The sequence below is a fragment of the Mustela nivalis genome (assembly GCF_964662115.1).
Source record: "Mustela nivalis genome assembly, chromosome: 12".
NCBI lineage: Eukaryota > Metazoa > Chordata > Mammalia > Carnivora > Mustelidae > Mustela > Mustela nivalis.
This window is the reverse complement of record NC_139031.1, coordinates 3,191,013-3,216,107: the sequence shown is the minus strand read 5'-3', so window position 1 is coordinate 3,216,107 and position 25,095 is coordinate 3,191,013. Positions and strand designations below refer to the sequence as shown.

Below are 25,095 nucleotides of genomic sequence, written 5' to 3'. Positions count from 1 at the left end.
TGCCATAAACAGAATGATTTTCTATCTTCTCTTTGTGTGGTTGAACTTTTGTTAATTTCCCTCTACTGTTCTTTTTTTTTTTTTTAAGATTTTGTTTATTTATTTGACAGACAGACATTACATGTAGGCAGAGAGGCAGGCAGAGAGAGAGGAGGAAGCAGGCTCCCTACTGAGCAGAGAGCCCGATGCGGGACTCGATCCCAGGACCCTGAGATCATGACCTGAGCCGAAGGCAGAGGCTTTAACCCACTGAGCCACCCAGGCGCCCCCCCCCCTACTGTTCTTTGTTAATGATTCATGATTCACACCAGAACCCCACTGTGAGAGTCCACACTGCCCTATCTAGCCAGTCCAGCGGGGCAGAAGGAGACTCTACCAAAATGCCATCAAAGTAGGTGAACTGTCCTCAGAAGTAGAGCTGGGCTTGGGGGGTTTTCCTGTTTTCTTTTGTTTTTTAAGGAGCTCAATTAGTATTTTGTCAGTGTGATGTGGGACAAATGTTTCAACAAAAAAAGATGTCAGCTGAATGGATTTCTTACCCTGCTCCCCTTCATGGGAAGCGTTAAGTATGAGCTGAAGCAGGCTGGAAGCTCTCGGAGTGAACGAGGACTTGAGGGTGCCTCTCCACCAGCTCTGGTCACCCACTGATGATGGGGATCTGCAAGCCATGGGGAGGATTCCCTACAACACAACACCTGCACTAATTCCAGCACCAATTCTCCATGGTACCTGGGCCCAGCTTGGCACCACACCCACAGAGCTCTGTGTAGGGACGGTTTCCTTCTGGTCTATACCTTACAGTCATCCAGGAGCAAGTGACTGCTCGGTGCACGTGCCTCCCAGCCGTGACTCGAAATAGCATGCTGGAGAGACGTGGTGTAGAGATGAAATAAACAGCGGAATCCACAGGTCTTTCTTTCTTTCTTTTTTTTTTTTTTTAAGATTTTATTTATTTATTTGACAGAGAAAGATCACAAGTAGGCAGAGAGACAGGCAGAGAGAGAGAGGGAAGCAGGCTCCCCGCTGAGCGGAAAGCCCGATGCAGGACTCGATTCCCGGACCCTGAGATCATGACCCGAGCCGAAGGCAGCGGCTTAACCCACTGAGCCACCCAGGCGCCCCCCACAGGTCTTTCTTAAATGAGTGTCATTTCTTTTACACTTTTCTTTTTGTTTTGTTTTGTTTTGTTTTTGTTTCGTGATCTCCAAAGTCATGAGGTTGGGTCCAAACGAAAGTAAGAAGAGATTAATTCTATAGTTATATACTTTCTCTGACCCACTCTTTTTCCCTTAGGTTTCCCATCAAACCTGTTTCTGGTCCAGGAATTCGTTTTGTGATCGTAAAATATGTATAATACAAAATTTACCATCTTCATCTTTCTTCAGTGTACATACAGTGTAGTAGCATTAAGCACATTACGGTTCCGCAACCATCACCTCTGTCTCCAGAACATCTGCATCTTACAAAACTAAAACGCTGTCCCCATGAAACCCCAATCCCTGTCCCCCTCCCCCAGCCCCTGGCATGCACCCTTGTATTCTCTCTCTGTGGGTTCGACTATTATTTGACTAGTAATCAGAACCATGTGATATTTTTTCCTTTGCCTCTGATTTATTTTATTTCACTTACGTAATGTCCTCAAAGTTCACTCATGTTGTAGCAGGTGTCAGGATTCCTTTCCTTTTAAAAGTTGAATAATATTTCAGTTTCCGTGTCCGTGTTTGTGATATTTAGGTTATGCGTCCCTCTGTCAGCAGAAGCTTGGGTTGCTGCAGTGAAACCAGGGTACAGATGCGTATGAGTCCCATTGTCACTCCTCCTGGGAACATGTCCCAAGGTGGGACCCGAGATCATGTGGCATCCAGTGTTTCCTGTCTTGAGGAATCATCGTAGGTTTCTCAGGAGTTCTTAATACTTCCAGAAGTCGCTCCAAATACTGGAGGCCCCAAGAGACAATGTTGTTTCCATGCCATGTGATGCCCCCACCCAGGAAGTTAACCATAAAGAAAAAACAGCTTCGTGTCCTAAAGAACAAAGGGTACATACATCTCTTTCTCCAATTCAATTGTGGTTGATTCTGTGGGTCAGTCTTTTACTACCTTGTGCAAAAGTGGCTGCAGAATTATCTAGTTTCAAGCCTCTTGGGAATGGTCTGATCTAAGGTTTATGGCCGGGGACTCTGGGTGGCCCTTGGAGAGGCTGGCCGTCACCACCTGGAATGCTGGGTGACCCGAAGGTCTGTTCCGCTTCCTCACGGAGCAGCCCTGCCTTCTCTCCTTTCTCTGCTCTGCTGTCCCGGTCCCCCAGGGAGTGAGGGGCCACGCGGTGGGGCGGCCGGCGGGTCAGGTGTTCTTCCTTTGCCGCGAACAGGCAGCGGCTCTCTCGGTATTTGAGTTTCTTTACTGGGAGAATCCACAAGCGAGCATGGGAACAGCGAGCGCCGCTTCTTCGGGCCCCGGGGTACCCAGAGCCCGTCTCCCCCCACCCTCCCAGCGCCATGGCCGGAGCCCAGCAGGGTACCGGGGTGGTCCGAGGCGCCCACCAGGCCTGCTCCCGCTTCCATGTTCTGTCCTCTTCGGATTCAGCCTGGTGAGATTCCAGGGAACCTGGGACACGGTTGGGGGGTCGGGGGAGGGGTCGCTTCCTGATCTCTATAGTGGCACCGGTTCTGTTTAATTGGACTTCTTGTTTCTTAAAGGGGGTTTTCCTGCTTTTCTCAGTAGCCACACCTACGTCTTCAGCTCCCACAGGGCTCGGCTGCTCCTTGTGTCAGACAGAGACACGCACACATCCCAGGACGCGGGAGCGGGAGAGTGCAGATGAGACGCGGCTCCCCAGCCTCGGAAGGCACTCGGGGAGCTGCGGCTACAAGGGAGGAAAGTGAGTTAGGGCCGCGCCCGAGCGGCGTTAGTGGTCTCCCAGGAGAAGAACGCTCGGGCAACCGGGTCAGGGAAACGCGCTTCCGGGCACCGCCGGCCGAGGCGTGAACACGGGGCTGAGACCCAGCCCGCACGGCTCCGGGGGTCGCGGGGGAGGTCATTTATCCGCTTGTGAGAATCCTGGGCTTGGGTGTAGCACATGGAGCGATGAATACGGCCGGGGGCACTGTGAGGCGTGGGAGATGCATGAAATGCAAAAATAAAAATAAAACTGAGACTTTGATCTGCTCATGGTTAAGTGCAGAACAGAACAGAATAGAAACATCGGCCGACATCCGACTGTCAGACCTGCAAAGTTTGCTCTGCTCTCCGCACAGTGACGGGTGACGCTGCTGAGATGACGCGGGGCTCTGATGTCCCTTTGGTGTCATTTATTCTAGCACTTCGGCGTTTTGGGTGTGACTGTCCGTCTTCGGCTGTTCCATGGCACTGGAAGGTCACAACCGATTTTCTTTGACTCACACACCCCAGACCGTTCTCTATCACAATTTTATCTCTTTCTCTTTTGAAATACTTACAGTGTGTTGCTTGTATGAAAACACCATCAAAACGTCGGTTAACATGGTCTTTCCCCTCAAGGAATGATGGCCCAGGAGGCAGGCATCATGGAAAGAAAACCGTGAACCAAGGGCTCACGGAGCCCATGTTGAGTTGGGACCCAGGCGATCGCGTTTGCCTTGGCTCCCGGCGCTGGGTGAGCGTGTGGGAGGCACCCGCCCACCCAGCCATGAGCTATTCAGATTTCAGCTAGAATCCCAGTGTGGTTCCGTGGAAGGGAGAGGGAACTGAATCGGATCCCACTCCTACAGTACCGTGTTTCTGGAGTCGGGAGGGAGGCGTGTCTCGCCCGACCGCTGGGGCAGGCTGAGCCCGTGGCAAGAGGCTCCCAGCGCCCGCGGTGTCTGGCCCAGAGGGTGCCTTGAAAGTCGTTTGTTAGTGGGCCGACTTGGATGAGCAAACCCAGGACACTTTGTTCATAGAATCAGGTACTTCGCACGGGTCAGGGGGTTGTGTGTGTGTGTGCCTGTGTGTGTTCAAGCTCACGTGAGAGCTGCGAATGGGGGTCTAGTTGACGGGACTCTACTCTGTAGAATAAACCGGGTGTCACAATATTGTCTGAGGAGGAGCTGCTCCTTCGGAGTTCTGCGGTGTTGCAAGGACAGAGGAGAGCCTGTTTGTGTGAGCCTCTCTGATCGTCGTGCCATTCCAGAGGCTGCATGTGAATCGCAGCCGCCGCCTGGACTGAAGGCAAATGCGAACGAACCGGGGAGAAGGAAGGCGAGGGAACTTGAGCATTTAAAAAAAAAAAAATCCATTCCTTAATCGAATAAACACATATTCCACTGCAAGTTCTAATCTTCAACATCATTTACCCTGATCGTGCCTCCATGACTCAGAAAGGCAGCTCTAAGGAATGAGATGCAGTGATGACCTTTATCAGCTCGACCGGTGGTTTAAACTGAGCCGGACCTCCGCGGTCAGCGAGCAGGACAGGACTCACTGCTGACCAAAGCCACCGAAACGAACGCCGGCTCACTCATGAAGACACTATCTCACCCCGGGAGACCAGAAACACCCTTCATCGATTTTGTGGATAACGACAATAACATCATCTAACGATGAGCTAAACCTTATTGTGTGCATTTGTAAAATTACAGTGCAGATCAATTTGTCCTTTTTTGAAAGACTTGATTTGTTGCTTTCTTAAATTACTGTCTTTATCAGCGGCATACGTGGACGATAATTGTCAGGTTTGCAGTCCTGATGATTCAGGTTTATTTATCCTCTTGTCTCAAATACTTTAGAAACATATCTGTGAAACTAAGTCAAGATTTTTAATGCTAAAAATTTGGTGTAAATACCGAAATTTGCCTTATTTTTTTAGCGAACCTGGGCTGTGCTCGATTGGGGAATAAATGGGGTTCATATATTGAAGCGATGTCCTTTGCTGTGGGGTGATTAGTAAAGCGCATGTTTCAGTTAGACGGTAATGACACAGTTTTATTAGGAATGTGTGAAACTGTCGCAATCCTTGATCTTCAGGGTAGTTTTCTCAGGTTCCGTGGGTGAAGCATTCCTTGGAGCTCCTGTGACTTTTCTTAGGAAGACGTCCGTTACCCAGATGCTGGATATTTTCTGCGAATTGTGCCGGTAGAACTTAGTACTTAGCAGTACTTAGTACTACTGCTGACCCGGACATGGTTCTGACGTCCTGTAAGCGAGGTGTCGTTCACATCCCCATTGTTGACAGCTGGGAATCTTGAGAGAAAAGTGGAGCAGCCTGAGCTCATCCAGTGGGAAAGTGAGGATCTCCGAGTACACTTCAAGTTAATGACCTGCCAGGAGAGGGGTCCTCGCTTCACCGTGAAACTGTCATCTCGAGATGCGTAGGACGGCGTGTGGCCGGCACTCCCTCCCTGGGTGCGGTCACCACCCAGTCATCCCCCGGCTTGGAGACCCGTCCGTTCTGGCCGTCTGATTGACCAGACCGTCTCACCGGGAGGAGCAGCCTGGCCAGCGGGAGCGTGATGGCGGGTGTTCCCCTTGGCGGGGACAACCCCCACCACGGTCACACCAGGCTTCAAGTCCTACCCAAGGAGGTGGGCCCAGGCAGTCCTGCTCCTCAGAGAAGGATCTGCTTTGGACCCCTCGCGGTTGTCACTCACGCCAGATCGCTGAAAATGACAGCCCACTGGCGTCCATGGCAAAATCAGGCCCTTGGAGGCCTGACGGTCATGAAGGAGCCCGTCTGAAGGAGAAGGGAGGCCTTCCCAGCGCTCCTGCCGACTTTTCCTGGGAGAGCGGAGAGCGCCTCTGATCACTGCACCCCGACAGCTAGAACCGCGTCCTCATGATCCCCTCCCTCCGCGTCGTGTCAGCCTGCGCGCTGTCTGTGTTTGGGGTTTTTCCCTTGCTGTTAAGTCAGAGAGGTGAGAGCTGTGCAGAGTCGAGCTTTTCACAGACCGCACTCAAAATTCTAGAATAGGGTCTTAACATTTGGTTCCTTCACAAATAAAATCACAGGCGCGTGTTCGGCACGAAGCCACAGCCTCTCTCCGCGACCGAGACTTGAGCGCTGCCGGCCGGGGCCCTGCTCTTCTGTTTTTGCCCAGTTGTGGTTGGTCCCACTTGACCAGCCACCTGGTGTCTGGTGTCCCTTCTTGGACAGTGAACATGAGGGGCTTTATTACGGAAAATGAAAGACTGAGAGAGAAAGTAACGTGACTCAGCAGAGCAGTGCAACGGGGTCAAACCTGATTCGCCCGACTCCAAATCCAGAGTCAGACTGTGATTGTTAGTCTCTCTTTATTCAGATTAGAGTCAACTCTGAGCAAGAGGAAAATGGAAGTAATACTGGCTTAAACAGGATAGAAATCTACTTGTCCAAATTATTTCTCCTTCACATGGGGGTCAGGAGGTAGGACCTCTGCTCTAATTTGCTTTTCTGTTTCATCTTCAGGCTTATGCAGGGGTCCAATATGGCTGCTATAGCTCCAGCCATCATAAAGCATCCCTGCTAGCAGGTATGAAAAAGGAGAGGAGGGCAGCGTGTTCTGGTCCTGTGAGGACAGGGTTTTCCAAATTTCACTGTCATCTCTGGCATATCCACTCCATGGTAGAGCCTGAAAGAGAAGCCGGGTTCCCAGACTCCCAGACTGCACTTTTCCCAAAGGTCTGTAGACCACCCCTGGCACTTTTTGCCCCAGTTTTTCTTGAAGGAACATCCCTGTCAAATTTCTCTTGCTCGGCCCACTCATGAGTCTTTGTCAGCAGAAGGTGATTTTTCTCATGGAAGCATAAATAAAGTAAAGTAGTCACACTTCAGCTAGACCATTTGCTAGTTTGTACCAGCATAACCGTTAGAGGGGATAATATTGACATAAAAACTGGGTCTACTTTCCACAGTAATCTTCTGCCCTCGCGTAATGCCTGCTGACAATCAGGTCATTCAAAAAAGTGTGTCTTCTGTATTTGTACTGGAAAACAGTGACTTCGCAGACCCTCCCCGCCCTCATGATGATGTGTGTCCCTAGTTCAGCATTGACTCAGCTCTTACCGTTTTGATTAAAATCAAAGCCCAATGATTATGTGATAGGGCTGTGTGGCGAGTTACTGATTTACTAAGCTCTGGTATTGGAACAACACACGGAACATCTGTCACTGACCGATGAATTACAGAATCCGCTGATGGTTCAGAAATTTTGAGGAAGAACTGATTTTGATAAAATTTGGTGGCCTAAAAAACACCACGTTTAACCTCATGTGGCTTCATTTCTGGACAAACTGGCAGCCAACATCACCTTTTACACAGTTCAGTGATTTATGTCATAGCGTACCTGTGGAATTTTTCCTGAATCTTGCATATGCTGAACTTCAGTTGAAGAAGAATTTTTTAAAAGTAGAAGTCAAGAGGCTCATGGTTTTAAGTTAATGTAAAATAGACATGTGCCAGAGATTTTATTTACTTCAGGAATTGAGGGAACTAGGAAAAGATGAAGAGGGAAATTAAAGACCACATATATGTAGGCAATCAGAAATCCTGGATTGAATTTGATGTAAAGTTGACTTTTTCTGTGGAAATGCGGTGGGCAGAGGGACCCCAATGCATCTCCGGCAAGCAGGAATTCTTAGCAGCTGTCTGGCAAGAATCCTTTGCATGGCTATCAGTTCTCTCCAACCTATAGTCCGAAAATAGCTCAAAAACAGTGGTAGTAGTGGACATCTAAAGCGGCAAAAAGCCTGGGGGGGGGCGCCCTACACGATATATAATCTTCTACCAGAGGATACTCCATGGTCTTTTTGCCCATTTCTGTCTTTTAAGATTTTTTGATGCTTTTGATAATACTTGTGATTGATTTGCTCTAAGAGAATGTGACTAAATAAAAGAACCATCATAATATAATCACTTTACAGCCCTTCAAGGAGTCTTGTGTTTTTATAAAACAAATCATAAATATCCTTAAAAACATGTCATTAGCACAGGACTTTGTAGCTGACCTTTCCTGTTCCATACCCACCTAAATCTTTTTGTCTTGCAAAGCCTCCTTATCTCTGTATTTCCTTTTACGATAGATTCAGGTGAAAAAAAAAATTGCCAAAAAAAAAAAAAAAACCTAATTCTACAAATAAAATTGTTTCTCCCCTTATCTGCATAAGTCTAGGGTTGTCAGTGATAAATACAGAAAGAAGTGCTTTGTTTTTGAGCAGGGTTTCAGTGTCTAAGCTGTTTAAAAGTCTAAACATGACTCTGTTGAAGCACATAAAAATTGTTCCCCATAAGAACGGAAATTTAGAGGATTTTAAAAGCTATCCGGGCAGTCCATTAATCAAAGACAAAATTGGACAATCTCAGATCTTATCATGAAAACTGGTGAAATTCAAATCCCCTAAACATCATCGTTGAACTACAGCTGCTTTTCCAAGTCATTTGCAGGCTGGGATCAGGACGTGTTGGAAGCTACTTGTCCGTGTGGTCACCCACGTTGTAAAAGCGGGTATTGTAGTGTCCTCTGTGATCCTGATTCGGAGCCCACAAGTGTAGAACCTGCTGTCTTCCGTCTGTGTACCCGCTGCAGTCACGGACAACCCTGCTCACGATCTTTGTGACATAAGCCAGAAAAAAAAAAAGTATAGAACCATAGAACCTTAATTTTTTAATTTTTTAGAACGCTTTGGCTCCCTTGGCCTGAAACCCACATGTTCACTTACGTGGTTGCAAAGCCTCCAGGCATCTGCCCGGGATCCCAGTGTCTCTGCATCTTGACCCATGTGTTGTGAGGCGCTGTGCGTGGGGCCTTCCGCGTGGGAGTCCGCCCCACTTTATTGTATGCTCCTCGGAATTAGGGGCTGTGCCATTTTATTTTCTGCTTCCTTTTCATGAAAAATTTTAAACTTACTGAAAAGTAGGAAGGACAGTAAAGTGAATGCCCATATAAGCACCGATCATCTTAACCCTTTTGCCATTTGGGTGCCTGCTATCAATTTTTCTGGCTGAAAATATTGACACATAAATTGTATCATCTTCTTTCCTCCCCCAATACTACACATGTATCTCCAAAAGTAGACCCTCAACAACCTTATCTTCTCCAACAAACATGGCTGTAATTTTATAAGAGCGGTGAATTCTCAAGTTGTACAAAGGGCTGATATCCAAGATTTATAAAGAACTCCTCAAACTCAACACTCAAAAAACAGATAATCATGTCAAAAAAATGGGCAGAAGACATGAGCAGACACTTCTCTAAAGAAGACACCAAAATGGCTAGCAGACCCGTGGAAAAATGTCCATCATCACTAGCCATCAGGGAGATTCAAATCAAAGCCACAGTGAGATACCACCTCACACCAGTTAGAATGGTCAAAATTAACAAGACAGGAAACAACATGTGTTGGAGGGGATGTGGAGAAAGGGGAGCCCTCTTCCACTGTTGGTAGGGATGCAAGTTAGTGCAGCCTCTTTGGAGAACAGTGTGGAGATTCCTTAAGAGATTAAAAATAGAGCTTCCCTATGACCCTGCAATTGCACTACTGGGTATTTACCCCAAAGATACAGATGTAGTGAACAGAAGGGCCATCTGTATCCCAATGTTCATAGCAGCAATGGCCACAACCGCCAAACTGTGGAAGAAGCCAACATGCCCTTCAATGGACAAATGGATCAAGATGTGGTCTATATATACAGTGGAATAGTACACCTTCATCAGAAAGGATCAATGCCCAACTTTTGTGTCAACATGGACGGGACTGGAAGAGATGATGCTGAGTGAAATAAGTCAGGCAGAGAGTCAGTTATCATATGGTTTCACTTACTTGTGGAGCATAAGGAATAACACGGAGGACATGGGGAGATGGAGAGGAGAAGGGAGTTTGGGGAATCGGAGGGGGAGAGGAACTATGAGAGACTGTGGACTCTGAGAAACAAACGGAGGGTTTCGGAAGCGAGGAGGGTTGGGGGTTGGGGGAGCCCGGTGGTGGGTATTCAGGAGGGCCTGGATCGCACGGAGCACTGGGTGTGCTGCAGAAACAATGAATCTTGAAACACTGAAAAAAATAAAATTAAATTAAACTACAAAAAGAAAAAAATACAAGAATTCCCAAGCCATATTCAGATTTCTTCCTTCCTTCTCAAAGTATCTTCTATGGCTTTTTTTTCCCCCTCCCTGCTCAGATCAAATTAAGAATAATAATGATACTTGATTCTGTCTCTTGAGTTTCTGCGAATGTGAACAGCTCCGAGTTGTTGCCCTGGTTAGTCCTGTCCTGCGGACTCCTCCGCACGCGGGGCTCAGACTGTTTCCTCACAGAAGGAGGAACACGTTGGTCTGCAGCATCTGGTTGTCCCACTGGTGAACCCTCTGAGGTGGATTTGTGGGGGACACTGTGGCCCCGAATGCCCCACTCTGAACATGCGCGCTCCCATCCAGACGGGTGTGTTTTCTCTGAGGTGACCTTTGTCGTCAGGGGAAAATCCCATCAAGTTTCTTGGAATGAGTTTGGCCTCCGTTGAGGACCTTCACCTGAATCCAGGGGTTTCGGTGAGAGCGGCGTGAGGTGGTTTCCCGCGTGCTTCGTGCCTCCCGCACTTACGGGCCGGCAGTGTCCCCTCCGGAACGGGCTGGGTGTCGTCCCCTCGCACAACTCGGAACAGCAGGACGACGCTGGAGGAGTCGCTTTTATTTTTCTTCTCCAGATTTGTATATAAATTCCAGCTACTTAACATACAGATGCTAGTTCCAGGCGTAGAGTTGAGTGACTCCTCGCTCCCGTGCATCACGCCGCCCTCCTCACCCAGCCCTCCCCGCCCCTCTGGCGACCCTCAGTTTGTTCTCGGTAGTGAAGAGTCTGTGTCTTGGTTTGCCTCTTCCCCACCCACATTCACTTCTTTGTTCCTTCAATTTCACCTATTTCGTGCCATCTTGCGGTATTTATCTTTCTCGGACTTATGTCACTTAGCACAACACTCTCCTTGGTCCCGGTCCTTGCAAATGGCACGATTTCCTTCTTTCTATGGCTGAGTCACGCTCCAGTGTGTGCGTGTGTGTGTGTGTGTGTGTGTCCCACGTCTTCTTTTTCCACACATCAGCTGATGGACACTTGGGCTCTCTCCATAATTTGGCTATTGTTGGTAACACTGCTGTGAGGACCAGGGCGCGTGTATCCCTTCGAATCCGTATTCTTGTATCCTTTGGGTAAATACCCAGGAGTACATTTGCTTGATCATAAAGTAGTTCTATTTTTAATTTTTTGAGGAGCCTCCACACCGTTTTCCAGTGCGGCTGCATGGGTTTGCCTTCCTGGGTTATTGATCTTAGCCATTCTGACAGGTGCGAAATGATCTCTCATTGTAGTTTTGGTTTGTATTTCCCTGACGATGAGTGATACTGAGCATCTTTTCATGTTTCTGTTAGCTGTCCTTTGGGAAAATGTCTATTCACACCTTTTGCCCATTTTTTAACTGGATTATTTGGTTTGGGGGGAATTGAGTTTTATAAGCTCTTCATATATTTTGGATACTAGTCCTTTATCTGATACGTCATTTGTGAATATATTCTCCCATTCCGTAGGTTGACTTTTAGTTTTATTGTTTTCTCTGCTGTGCAGAAGCTGTTTGTGTTGATGGAGTCCCAATAGTTCATTTTTACTTCTGTTTCCTGTGCCTGTGGAGATGCATCTAGTAAGAAGCTGATACAGCGTTTTCAAAGAAGTTGCTGCTGGTGTTTTCCTCCAGGATTTTGATGGATTCCTGTCTCACAATTAGATCTTTCAACCATTTTGAGTTTATTTGTGTGTGTGGTGTAGGAAATGGTCCAGTTTCACTCTTCCCCATGTGACTGCCACAGCCTTCCCAATGCTGTTTGTTGAAGAGACCGTCTTTTTTTCCATCAGATGTTCTTTCCTGCTTTGTTGAAGATTCATTTTCCCTAGGGTTGAGGGTCCATTTCTGGGCTCTCTGTTCTGTTCCGTTGATCTGTGTCTGTTTTTGGGCCGGGACCATCCTGTCTTGGCGATGACAGCTGTGTAATAGAGCTTTAGGTCCAGAATTGTGATGCCGCCTGCTCTGGTTTTCTTTTTCAAGGTTGCTTTGGGCTATTCAGGGTCTTTTGTGATTCCACACAAGCTTTAGGATTATTCGTTCCAGCTCCATGAGAAATGCTGTTGGTGTTTTATGGGGATTGCGCTGGATGCGTAGATGGCTTTGGGTAGCACAGATGTGTGTGATTACCAGTTTCATGGTAATGACTCAGTTTCATGGTTACCTCCAACTGTGGAAAAGGAGTTGCTTTTTTTTTTTTTTTCCCCATACTTTTGGGAGTTCCATTATGGATCCATAAACTGTTTTATAGATTCAGTGTGTTTTGATCACCTATGGCATTTTTCTTCCGATGTTCCAATTTTATCCACTTGGACCCAAGAGCCTTCCCACTGGTTCTTCTCCGCCCGTCTGTAGCATCACACGAGTCTTTTTTTACCAATCGCACACCCTCAGACGCACAGAATAAGCGTGTGTCTTTCACACAGCGGCGTGTCAGCTGCTGGTTGGCGAGGACACTCTGCTCACCGGCTGGCTGGTTTGCTCCCGGGGCTGGGCGACCAGCCGGCCCCTGGCTGATCTGGAATGGCCTCTTGGCGGTGACTCGTAACTCAGCTGTGCTCCATGTCTATTTCTCTTCCTGGGGCCCAAAGCCTGGGCCAGACATGTTGGTCCCACAACCATGGCAGACAAGCCAGACTGGGCAGGTGCTCCCTGGGTGTCTGCTGGCTCCTCTTCCAGTGACCATTCAAGGCACGGATTGGAGCCACCTTCAAGGGGAGGTGCTGGCAAAGCTAGACGCAAAGGCAGAGAGCTGGGTGGGGTGAAGAATTAGGGCCATCCATAGCCTACCGTTGTCTTATGCTCTGGGTCCCCATCAGGCCCCGAACACTTCCTTGCTCCCTGGCCAATGAGCTCTTCCAAGGACCCAATGAGCTCTTTCCTATGTCCTTTGTGTGCCTTGGATCTAGAAATGCCCATTTCCTTAGTGTTCCTGTTCTTTTTCCTGAAGTGCCTAGAAATGGTGCCTAGAAACCCAAATCTGAGTATCTGAGATAATCACACATGTAGACACCTTCTGTGGACAAAATGAGCACATGGTTGACAAAATAAGCAAACGTGAGTCCATGCTGATGTTTCTGCCACTGATTTAACTATACAGGGTTTTCACTTTTAACCGAACATAATGATTTTAAATGTGGACCCATTTTCTCTTATAGATAAAAATCTTACTTTCTTGTAACATTAATAGAATTACTGATGTGCTTGGAATCGTGTCTTACAGCTCAGTGTTGTGGTTAATGTGGAACTTTACGGCAGCCAAGATGCACTCATCCCCGTCCGACTGGTGACTGTGACTGAGCATGCCCTTACATCAGGGCACGTGGCCAGTTCACGATACTGATCTTGTTTAGTGGGAAATGGTATTTCTGGACGACAGTGTGGGTGTAGGAATCACAGACCAGTTTTCATATTTGATGGCCGTGATGGGGACGATGACTTTCTTGGGAAACACGTTGCATGCTCTGTGTTGCCAGATTACATGAATACAAGTAATTTGTATTTGAGAAGAGAATTAAATAAGCAATAAATAGGACAGAACAGTGTTTCATAGAAGTTATTTAAAAGTAAAAGAAGATAAAAAGTCAGATTGACTCCGGTTATTGTGTGCACTCTGTTTCTGAAATTAAAGTCCGTTCCCCTGAAAGAATTCTTTGTGAGACTTACAGAATCAAGGATGCTCTCCAAGGCCAACCAGCACATATGAGTCCGAGTTGGCAATGAGAATGACATATCTCGAATAACAAGGCATCTATAGCCCCATAAAGCCACACATTTTACATTTTTTTCATCATGGAAAAGACCTTTGCTTTAAAGGTTTCTAAAAAATTCACGAGTCAGGCAAAAGCAAGCGTCCCATAAAGTCAGCTGCTCTATGATACTCAGAGGAAGTGACTGGGATGTTATTTTTGGAAGAGCAGGAAAAAATCACGTGTGACTTTGCTACATATTTTTCTACCACAGTCTGGGAGAAAAAAGAAAATGGAAAGCAATCACCCTCCTTGTGCTGGCCACCACGGCTGTTTCTTTGCTTCTTTCCTCATTTAGCTTTGAAGAACCAAGTAACACAGAACAATTAGATTCATGATGTATTTTGAATGCAGCTTCCTGGGTGCTCGACATTCGAAAACTAAGTAGCAGCGGGGGGTGTGATGCGGGCTTCCTTCGGGGGATTTTCTCGCCAGGACCTCGCCCTCGGTGTCTCTTAGAATCCCCCGTGGAACCTGCCTTTCGGTTTCCCCTGCCTGTCCTCAGGCATCCACACCGCGCACTCGCCTCTGGGCACTGTGGCGAGGGGAGAAAGCAGCGATCCCAGCATCTCAGGAGGCACAAAAGGTGTTACTTGTGAAGCCAGCCTCCCCTTGCCTCCCCCCTTTGACCTCGTTGGCCCGGAGCGGCCTCTCTCCTGCGGCGGGTCTGCAGACCGGGTCACGTGTGGCTTGCGTATTTGGGGACTCAGACACGGGATGGTGTTCATTCGGGGAACGCATCGTGCGTTTGGAGTGCCTGGTTTCCTGTCCGTCATTACACTGGGGTTTGGAGGTAGAAGGATCAGGAAGCGTGGCCTCTCCCTTGCTTCAGGCTCTCTTCGTGGAGGAGACAGAGCTCGAACAGCCAACAAGAGCAGCGGCTGCGTGAGCCTACGGCGGGGTGGTGGGGAGGAAGCAGAGAGGGGCTCATCCTGCCTGGCAGAGGCTCGAGAATCTTGGCAAAGGAGGCGCCTCTGTGCTAAGCCCAGACAGATCTCCCCTGGCAGGAGCTGGAGGAGGGCGTGGAGCGTTGGCCAGGCAGTGGCTGGGGGCGTCGGGAGGCAGGAGGGCAGGACACGGTTTCAGGTGCTTAATGGGGGGTGAAGCAAGTTAAAATGGAAAGAGGAGCCCAGGCCAGAATGTGAAGGGCCTTGAACATTCAGGCTAAGGACTTCAGCCAAAGCAGACTCTGCCAGAGGATGGGGGGGGGGGCGAGTTTTAAGAGGAGGCATGTCCTCCTGTGCTCGGAGCAAGGAGCCAAGGGGGCAGGTCCCATGAGGAGGCCACTGGAGGCGTCCACGGTGAAGGTGGTGGCGGTCAGACCAGGGAACAGCACTGAAGGCAAGAGGACGAGGTGATTCGAGAAGCCTTCAAGGGGGTGTGTGCAGGCGAGGGATGGAGTCATGAAGACTAGAGACGGAAAGGAGGCTGAGATGGTCCCAAATCTTCTACTGAGACGAGACGAGCTGCTGACCGTACAGAGAGCCTGCCCCGGGCCAGGTGGGGGCGAGCTCATGTCCGGTACCGTGCCTTATGGCACTGAACGCCCACACGTGCAGTTTCAGGCCTAGACTCTTAACTTTGCCTGTTCTGCAAAAGAGAAACGCTTTCTAAAAGCATTACAGTATTATAGCAAATCACAAGTCAATAACAAAAAGATGAGAATGTTTTGCATACATTTGCAAATTAGAAGTTTTAAATAACTCCTTGGCTGAAGAAGAAACTGTGACAGAAATGAAAAAGGCATAGAACAAAGCAATAATGAGAAAACTGCCCATTAAAACTTGTGGACTCCAATAAAGACATAATTAAGGAAATTTATAGCACCCGTTGTGATTATATTAGAAAAATAGAAATGCTGAAATTAAGAAGCTAAGTGTCAGACTTAAAAGTTAAGAAGAGGGGATAATGAGACAGGGTAGAACAGAGATCAATAAGATGGAAAGCAGAGGCACAGTGGTGTCTGTGACCCGTGAGCCACATTGCTGGGAAGAGAATCACGGGAGTTCAGCTGCAGGTAAAATATCTGAATCCAGAGTAAAGCCGGTGTCTGAAGTTGGAGGCCCACACCCAGCAGAGAGAAGTACCTGGTGTAGCCCAGGAAACCACACTCATTAGAGGGTATTAACAAAGCCGGGCGCGTCCAGAAATTGATGTCCATAATGTCTAGGATATAATGCAAAATTACCCTACTTACAAAGAACCAAAAAAAAAAAAAAAAAAGGAACACCCTTACATCATAAAAGAAAATTAATTGAGTCTGACCCCAAAAGGAAACAGACTTTGGAACTGATAGATCTTAAAATATATGTTATAATTATGCTTAATGAATTCACGCGAGCATGTTTCCAGTGAATGCAGATCTCAGCAGGGAAATGAGGGGTCTCCGCAGAAGAGCAGAAGCGTAGAAAGAACAAAATGGAAAATCCTCAACATGAGAACGCTGATGCGGGAATGTCGGAACGCACTGGGTGGCACTCACAGTCAAATAATCATGGCAGAGGAGAGGCCAAGTGGCTTTCATGACAGATCACTAGAAGACATTCAAAGTGAACAGAGGAACAAAATTTTAATGAACAGATCACCAGAGACGCTTAGATAATATCGAGTTTCCCAGTATCGGTGCCATTGAAGTACTGGGACAGGAGGTTGATAAATAGGAAAAAATATTTGGCAGATGAACAGCGAACGATCTGATGAAGACGTAGATTTGCAGATACAAGAGGCTCATCACGCAGAGTAAACACAAAGAAGCCTGATCGAAAGTGCTTTATGGGGCCCCTGGGTGGCTCAGTGCGTTAAGTCTCTGCCTTCGGCTCAGGTTATGATCCCAGGGTCCTGGGATCGAGCCCCACATCAGGCTCTCTGCTCAGCGGGGAGCCGGCTTCTCCCTCTGCCCCTCCCCCAACTCATTCTCCCTCCTTCTCTCTCTCTGTCTCAAACAGATACATAAAAATCTGAAAAAAAAAAAAAAGAAGTAGTTTATAGTTGAGCTGTTGGAAATCAAAGACCACAAGTCAGTCTTGAAAACAGCAAAAGAAAAAATGCGCAGGAATAGCATGCAGGGAAATAACAGTTCAGTTAATAGCTGACTTCTCCTAGAAACCATGGTGTCTGGAAGAAAGTGAAACAAAATCTCAAGAGAAAAAAATAAAAACTATCAACCTAGACACCTGTATTAAGGGAAAATACCCTTCCGGGCCCCTGGGTGGCTCAGTCAGTTAAGTGACCGACTCTTTCTTTTTTTTTTTTTTTAAGATTTTATTTATTTATTAAACAGAGATCACAAGTAGGCAGAGAGGCAGGCAGAGAGAGAGAGTGGAGGAAGCAGGCTCCCCGCTGAGCAGAGAGTCCGATGTGGGGCTCAATCCCAGGACCCTGAGATCATGACCTGAGCCAAAGGCAGAGGCTTTAACCCACTGAGCCACCCAGGCGCCCCAAGTGACCGACTCTTAATCCCAGCTCAGGTCTTGATCTCAGGGTCATGACTTCAAGCTCTGTGTCAGGCTGCGTGGTGGGTGTGAAGCCTGCTTAAATGGCTAACTGAACACAATAAAAAATAATAATAATAATAATAATTTCAAATATTTAAAATTTTTTTTTAATTTTAAAAATTTAAAAGGAGAGAAAATATCCTTCAAAAATGAAGGTTAACCAAGACATTTTCAGATAAAACCAAGTTCAAGGACTCGGTTACCAGCAGGTCCATACAACCAAACAGCTAAAGCAAGTTCTCAAGGGGTTAGGAACATCATAATGCCTGTTATAAACTCAGGTCCTTGATGAAGCATAAAAACCATCATCAGAAATGCCAAATAATGAACAATTGCAAAAGACATTTTTTTTTCCTTTTTGACTTTTTCTCCTTAATCTCTTTACCAGTGATGCACTGATGCCAACAGTCGGTGTGGCACGTGGCGGAAGGTAGAAGTTATCTAGATGTAATCCACGTGGAAACGGTAGCAGCACAGGACTAGGCGTGGACTGAAAACTTGACAGACTTCTGGATTTCATGAGAAGTGGCACATTATCAAGTCATTGCAGACTGAAAAGTAGAGTATACGTAGTCTGATCCGTAGGGCAGGCACTAGAAGAAATGCAAAGAAATACAGCTAAAATAGTGAAAGTAAACTTCTGAAAAGTATCTGACAGTGAAATGGAAGCCAGAAATAAGAAAGAGGGGAAGAAGTGGAAGAGTCACGTGGAAACAGGACACACACACGCACACACAATGGACCGCAGCCATATCGATAATTGCATTAAATGGGCATACAGGACATTTACAAGGACAGACCATATTAGGGACCACAAAAATGTCTGAATGAGTTTTAAAAGACCCAAATCATGTACAGCACATTCTGTGATCCTGTGAATTTGAATTAAAAATCGATAAAAATCAGAGGGACCAGGACAACTTTATATACCTGCCAATTAAACAACACGTTTCTAAATAATCATTGGGCCAAGCAGACATGCGGGGGGAAATTAGAAATAATTTGAACTGAAGAATAACGTAACTCGGCATATCAAAATTTGTGAGATGTAGCTAACACCATCCACAGAGGGAAATTTTTAGCTTTGATAGTTTTATTAGAAAGGACGGAAAGTCAAACCAGAGATCTATGCTTCCACCTGACACGGGAGAAAGAAAAGAGAATGAAACCAGAGCAAGTAGCAGAACAGAATAAGAAAGACAATGTGTAATTCCATGAAAAAGAATAAAGGTAGGAATGATCATAGCCTTTGAATTAATGCAGCCGCACCGTGTTCGTTCAGCGACGGTGACTGCGTGAGATGCCCAGACCCTCACACGGGCTCCGCATCACCGCCTTCACTCAGAAAGACAGGATTTCTTCTTCCCCATTGCGCGCCCGCCTCCCCACCAGCGACCCTGTCCTTCAGGAAATGTCCTGTTCCGTTCCCAGTAGGCGCACACACCTCTGTGCCCGCACCCCAGCCACCATACTGATCAGAGTGGGTCTTTTACTGACTTCCTAAGGGGCTGTTTGAAATCTCGGTTGTTCATACGGAGATAGAAGGATGGGCATGACCAAGTCACGGCCCACTCCTCTGGGGGTCACGGGGAAGGTGGTGGACAAAGCAGAAACGGTTTCGCAGGATACGGATGTCGGTGTGCGCAGGTGCGTGTGTGTCCAGATTTCCCCGGGCTCCAGACACAGGAGATCGTTCCCCTTCGTGCCAAGGGTTGCCTGTGGTCTCTGGTAGCGAGTTTCTTCATCCGCTCTGTGGGTCCACTCTGTGTGTTCTACTCAAGAAAGCTCGAGAATGCCCTAAAGATTTTATGGACATGTGCCCCGGTGCTTTATAGGTCACTGTGTAGAGTAGGAGAAGAGATTCAGAGAGAAGCGTCACATGAGGTTATGTGGAGAGCAGCTGGAAATACTTTTCCAGATTAAAAGAACCCTTTGATGAAACACAGGATCTATTTTTATCAGAAGTAGTTGATTTCCTTTGGCGAAAGTGTCCGTCAGAAGCCTACTGAGTTCCTTAATGTCTTCTGTTTCCTTTTTATTTCCTCTCTCGTAGATAAAGAATTCATCTACAGAGAACAGAAAGGAAATGTGATACTGCGGAATGTTGAAACAAATATTTCTACAGTGTTAATAGAAGGCAAAAAAATTGTAAGTACTCTCTCTAATGACCGGGATAATTTTAGTTTTCCCTCCTGCAAGTCAATAAAGCAGAAAATGACTTTGGGTTTCAACTTTTAGTAGGCGCCAAGCAGAAGCAATAAACTTGTAATACTACAGCCTGCGCAACTAAAGATAATGTGAAATTGAAACCACGCTAATTTAATAAGATGAAAGCAGCTTCTTCCAGCGTGCGGGACATTTCTCTGCAGGTGTTGGAAACAAGTGTTGCATACCATATATAATTGGAAGATAACGTCCTAAGGCTTTAGACATTTCCAGAACAATTACAGTAATGCACAGAGACTACTTGAGGAGGCCTTGCTCAGTCTTTTTTGTTTGTTTGTTTGCTTTAAACTCATCTCCACATGCACAGGAAATGTTGATTTAGACACTGTGCCGCTCTGATGACATTAGGGGATGTTTATGCTTTAAAATGATAACTGGGTCGATATGACCACCACCGCTTTGGAATCTGGGAAAACATGGTTTCCCAAAGATTTAGGTGGCGATAAGATTCAGAGTTCATGTGCAGCTGAAGATATTTATTAAAAACAGTCACTGAGGCTCTGCGCCAAAAATCGACTTCAAGAGAATTCACTTTTTTCTTTCACAGTATGTTTATGTTCATTGTTAGAAAGAGTAAACCCTCAGCTTCAGGGATTACGTTGTTTTTTTGTTTTTTTGTTTTTTTTTGTCCAGTACACACAGATTTGGACGCAGAAAGGTGATTATACACCTTTGGTGTGACTCAAGACACAGGCGTCCTGAAATCCCAGAATCCAGGCATTAGAGAAAACCACAGGAAAGGTCAGGTGGCTCCCTGGCTTTACAGATGAAGATCCGGAGCCCAGAGCTGGGGAGTGAGCTTTTCAGGGTCCCACAGCTGGGTGGTGACCCCACCTCCCAGCCCATAGAAATGCTGTTCTACCTCCTTCCCCTCTTTGAGAACATTCAACTTCCTAAATATCTTTATTTCATTTATTTTTGTTGTAAACATACTTTTTTCTTTAAAAAAAAAAAAAAAAAAACGCTCATTGGGGTTTAGTATTAAATGGATCCTTCCTTTACCTGACTGCTGGTGTAACGGAGGCCTGGCAAGGTTACCTCGTGGTGTAGTTGCCAAAAATGAGAGCTTTATTGAATTAAATCATACTCTGCAAAGTAAGACCCCAAAAGAAGGAATGTGTATGCATTTCTGCATTAAGAAATCATCTCCGGTAGAATTACTCCCCTAAGAACATCTCATTCAACCCACTCAAAATACCAAAATGGCAGAAACGGTTTTGTAATATTAATCGAGTGGAGAAAATGATCAGACAGTTGCTGAGGGTAAGTGCATTTGATCGTCCGCACTTTATCCCAACCTCTGTGAGGACGTCAGCTTAGCCTAAGCCAGGTCCCCTGCACGCACCTGCACTTGAACAAAACATGAGAACAGGAACTGTCTCCTCTTGCTCAGATCAATAGCTTGTGCAGATCATGTGTTTTAACTAAAATGACAAATACTGACCCGATTTCAGAGGCCACCTTAGGTAGGGGAAAGGGAAGAGCCCCTCTGAGTGTTGCTAGGCTTATTCCGTACAGGGTAATCTTCTTTCTCTAGAGATGTCCTATTGACTCGTGTCACAAGCACTGATGACGCACCAAACGTGCCAACCCCGACTGCCTAGGTTACTCTTGTCTTGAAGCTCCGTTAAATGCTCCTGTAAAGAAACCTCAAAAAAGGAGGATGAGGGGAGTCCGTTCGGGGCCCGCACTATGGTCTTCCAGGGTGCGGAAGTCCCGTGTTTGGGTTCTGGGGAGCCCGTCCCGTGTTTGGGTTCTGGGGAGCCCGTCTTCAAAACTCTCATCCTTCCATTGCGCGGTCCTTTGTTCCTGCACCTCGAACACGGGTCTGCCCGGGGATGCACCGTGGACTTTCTCCTCTGTTTTCTTGGGCGCGAACTGAGAAAGCTCCACCCGATGGGGTGAGGGACAGCTGGCAGGACCGTCCGCACACGGAGGAAGGGAGTGTGCGGCTTCGAGTGGGCACATGGAGCCCCGGCTCCTGGGGGTCCTGTCCTCTTGCCTTTCTGATGACTAACCGGGGGGGGGGGTCTCTCTTTATTTGAAACTCAGAAACGTGGAGATGGTTCACATGATAAAACCGACTGGTTTTTGAGGTTGGGCTGAACCTGCTGGGGAAATGGACACGGAGCTGTGCATGGGGTGGTCAGCAGGGACGTGAAAGGGTCCCTGCGGCCTTGACCTCTAAACTCGCTCTTTCCTTCTCCCCCAGCAGACCCTCACGCAGACCCTCACACACGGGGTCACGTTAGCGGGTCCAGGCCCAGGGGCCGGCCGCTTCCTCCTGGTCCTTGGCTTCCCGTGACTGGCTCTTTCCCGGGATGGATCCGTGGAAGGGGGTGCCGGTGAAGGCAGCCGCTGTGCCCATCCAGCAGAAAAGCTTTTGAGAGACTTGGTGATTGTGGAGTGCTGCTCCGCACGCGGCTGTTCCACGGGACCACCCCCGCCCCGTGCCCCCTACTGGGACTGTGCTTTGTTCAGTAGCGACAGGACCTCAGGCCAGTTGACTAAGCTCCGTGCACCTCCATAGAGCATTGTAAGGACGGAGTGACAGGTTACGTGTCACAGGCCCGAATGTCGGCATGAGTCGCATGTGGTTCCAGAGCGTTAGGCCGGACCGGAGAGCCGGGGCTCGGGGCTCGCGGCTCAGGACTCAGGCGGGGGGAGTGTCAGCAGCACCAGGGGTGGAACCTGCACCCCCTGATTTTTTTAGCTCCTTCTCTGTAGGTGTTCGGGCGAGGCTGCTTCCCAGGCAGGGTCCTCGAAGCTGCCACTGGTGGTAGGAATGATAGCAAGGGACACTCAGATTTTCAAAACAGGAAATCAAACCTGAACTTTCCCTTGAATTACATGTTTGATATCCGAGGAATTCCACAGCATTACACTTTACTCCTATTTTTAAACATACTTTAAATACCAAATGATGTATTTTGTTTTTATGCTTCTAGAAGATTCTTTTGTCAATAAATCAACAAATTATATAAAGGTCTTTGTTATGATGTATATTCCATTTTCCCCTGAGAAATGAAACACGATGATTATGCCTGGTTCCTGAGGAATCTTAGGACTCTTTTCTCTACTGAGGAGAATACTGACTTCTTTTTTCCTTCTTTCTCTTCCTTTGCTCTCCATCTACCTGTCCATCCATCCAACTGTCTGTCCGTGTGTCTGTCCACCCATCCATCCATTTATCCATCTATCTGTCCATCCATCCGTCTATCTATCTGTCCATCTGTCCACCCTCCATCTGTCTAGCTACGTATCCATCCATCCATCCATTAATCTATCCATCTGTCTGTCCATCCATTTGTCTACCTATCCATCTACCTGTCCATCTGTCTGTCTATCTATCTACTATGTATCTGTCCACCCATCCATCTGTCTCTCCACCTGTCCAACCATTCGTTGTGTCTGGAAGGCAACTTGACAATGCATTCAAGATGAGTAGAAATATTTAAGTATTTCTGCTCATCCCAGGGAATTTTTCATAAGTAAAGAATCTGAAGAGTGAAAATATTTGAAGCTGGAGAAGCAATTAAATACAAGTAGATGAAATATGTAGCCGTGAAAAGAATAGTGACGAAGATGATCGTACTATGGAAATATGTCTGCTGTGTGTACGCAAACACAGAAGAATACGATGTTACACTTACACGTCAGCCAGCAACCGTCAGCCTCATCGCTGCGACTGAGAAGGCTGGGCAGCACTCACTGCAGCGCGCATACGGCTCCGCTGCTTGGGTGGGGAAAACTTAGTATGTGATTTTTCTTGGCGATGATTTCCATAATTGCTGTTTCAAGGCCATTTATTCAATGATTTTAATCAGATTTTTAAGAATTCAGCATCACGTTCCAAAGAGATTAGTCTTCCTCCAGCAATGAATACGGAGGAACCGCAAACAGGTCTGGAGGTACTTGGAAGGGGAAACACGTGCTGCTGAGAAGCGTCCTGTTGCTCTGCTGTATGTCAGGCTTTCTGACTTTTTACGTCTTTACTTGTTTAATTACGAATCTACTTGTTTTAATTACTTATTTAAATGACTAAATTAACATTTAAATAAAAAGTCCTTTTGTTCCCTTAATTTATGCTCCCCTTTGATTTTATATAATCATAAGACTGTAGAATTTGAATTTTTATCTGTCTCTAAAAATTAATGAATTCTGACTCCTCGCAGAGGGGGACGTAATTATAAGTATTATTAGACCCACAGCAGAATCTAGAGGAATAATGGGTTCGTGGTGCTCAGGAGGAACTCCAGAATTTGTTAGAGATCAGAACTGGAGACCACTTGTTTTTTTGTTTTTTTTTTTTTTTTTTTTTCCTTTTTTTCCTTCATCCAGTGGGCTTGATTTTCACAATTATTAGTTTTCACTTCATTCTGTTTCATCTAATTGCCATCAAGGGCTTCGTGTGCCTGTGGTCTCGTGTCTGGAGAAGGCAGAAGCCCACCTGCCTGGCTTCTGTCCCCCTCACCCTCGTACAGCCCTGCAGGCGGCTCAGGACACAGTGCTCCTGCCAGCGGGCTCCCGCGGTGGGGAGGGGGCCCAGCCGCTGGCTGGTGGACCCACTCCCCCGCTTCACATGTCACCCTCCTGCTCTGGGTGACACCCGGCCCCCAGCAGACCAGACCATGGCCAGCAGGCATTGCCAGCCCAAGGCTGGCGGCTCTTCCCACGCACGTCCAAACCAGGAAAGGGAAACAGCCTTGTTATTGTGTATAGTTGAGGAGGCCGAACTTGACGCCCTGAAAGCCCACCGAACTATTTTATTTGACCCACGGAGTGCTTTCGACAAAGTGAAAATCCAGGTTTCTGGCTTTTCTTGTAAAACGGGATTATCTGGCCGCAGCTGGCTTCCTGGTCTCGCATTTAGCAGACACCGGCTGGTGCAACGGGCTAGCAGCTGTCCATACCCCCAGACGCTACCCTCACTGACTTCTAGCCAGACTGGCCTCTCAGGTGCAAACCCCCTGAGTCCCGGAGCAAAGAGATGGCATCCAAAGTCTCCGTCTTTTGCAGGAACGCCGTCCTGAGCCGTGACGCACACTCTGTTGAGTATCTTTTCTGTGTCTTCTCGGTTCTGTCCGTCCTCTGTCCTTCTGCATTTTTTTTTCTTTTTCTCTCTTGCTCTTTCTTTTTGCTCCTCATTTCTTTCTTTTCCCTCTCCTTTTTTTTTCTATTTCTCTTATTAAAAGAGCAGGAGACAAAAATATTTTTCATCACAATTTTTCATTTTCATTTTAAGTTTTATTTCATAGGCTACTCTGTTCTTACGTCAATCCATTTATTACGCGAGGAGAAAATCTTAACACCTGTGCCTTTAAAAGACCCGAAATACAAAGTAGCAGCTTCATTTTTCTGGCCCTACACCTGCTGTCCTATGCAGGTTAAGGGTGGCCTGATGTAGTGCTTCTGTCACTGTCTCTACTCTGTCGTCTGACATTAAGCAGGTAATCCTTGTTCTCTGAGCAAGGTCCTGGGCTAGACAGGGCGGGCGGCTGGGCGGGGCAAGGATTAGGGAAACAGGTTGACTCTTGGGGAATTCTCCACCCAGATCTAAAGAAACACACATTTGCCTGACCTCTGTTCAGCGG

The 25,095-nt window shown here is 47.1% G+C and overlaps 1 protein-coding gene across 4 annotated transcripts in view; it reads left to right on the top strand.

The window, feature by feature from the left end:
• DPP6 (dipeptidyl peptidase like 6) overlaps positions 1–25,095 on the top strand; it is an 841,237-nt gene that overhangs the window by 575,166 nt on the left and 240,976 nt on the right. For all 4 annotated transcript variants that reach the window (XM_082692922.1, XM_082692925.1, XM_082692923.1 and 1 more), the window contains exon 4: positions 19,329–19,423. In XM_082692922.1, the coding sequence (XP_082549048.1) occupies positions 19,329–19,423 (95 nt within the window). The remainder of the gene's footprint in view (positions 1–19,328; positions 19,424–25,095) is intronic.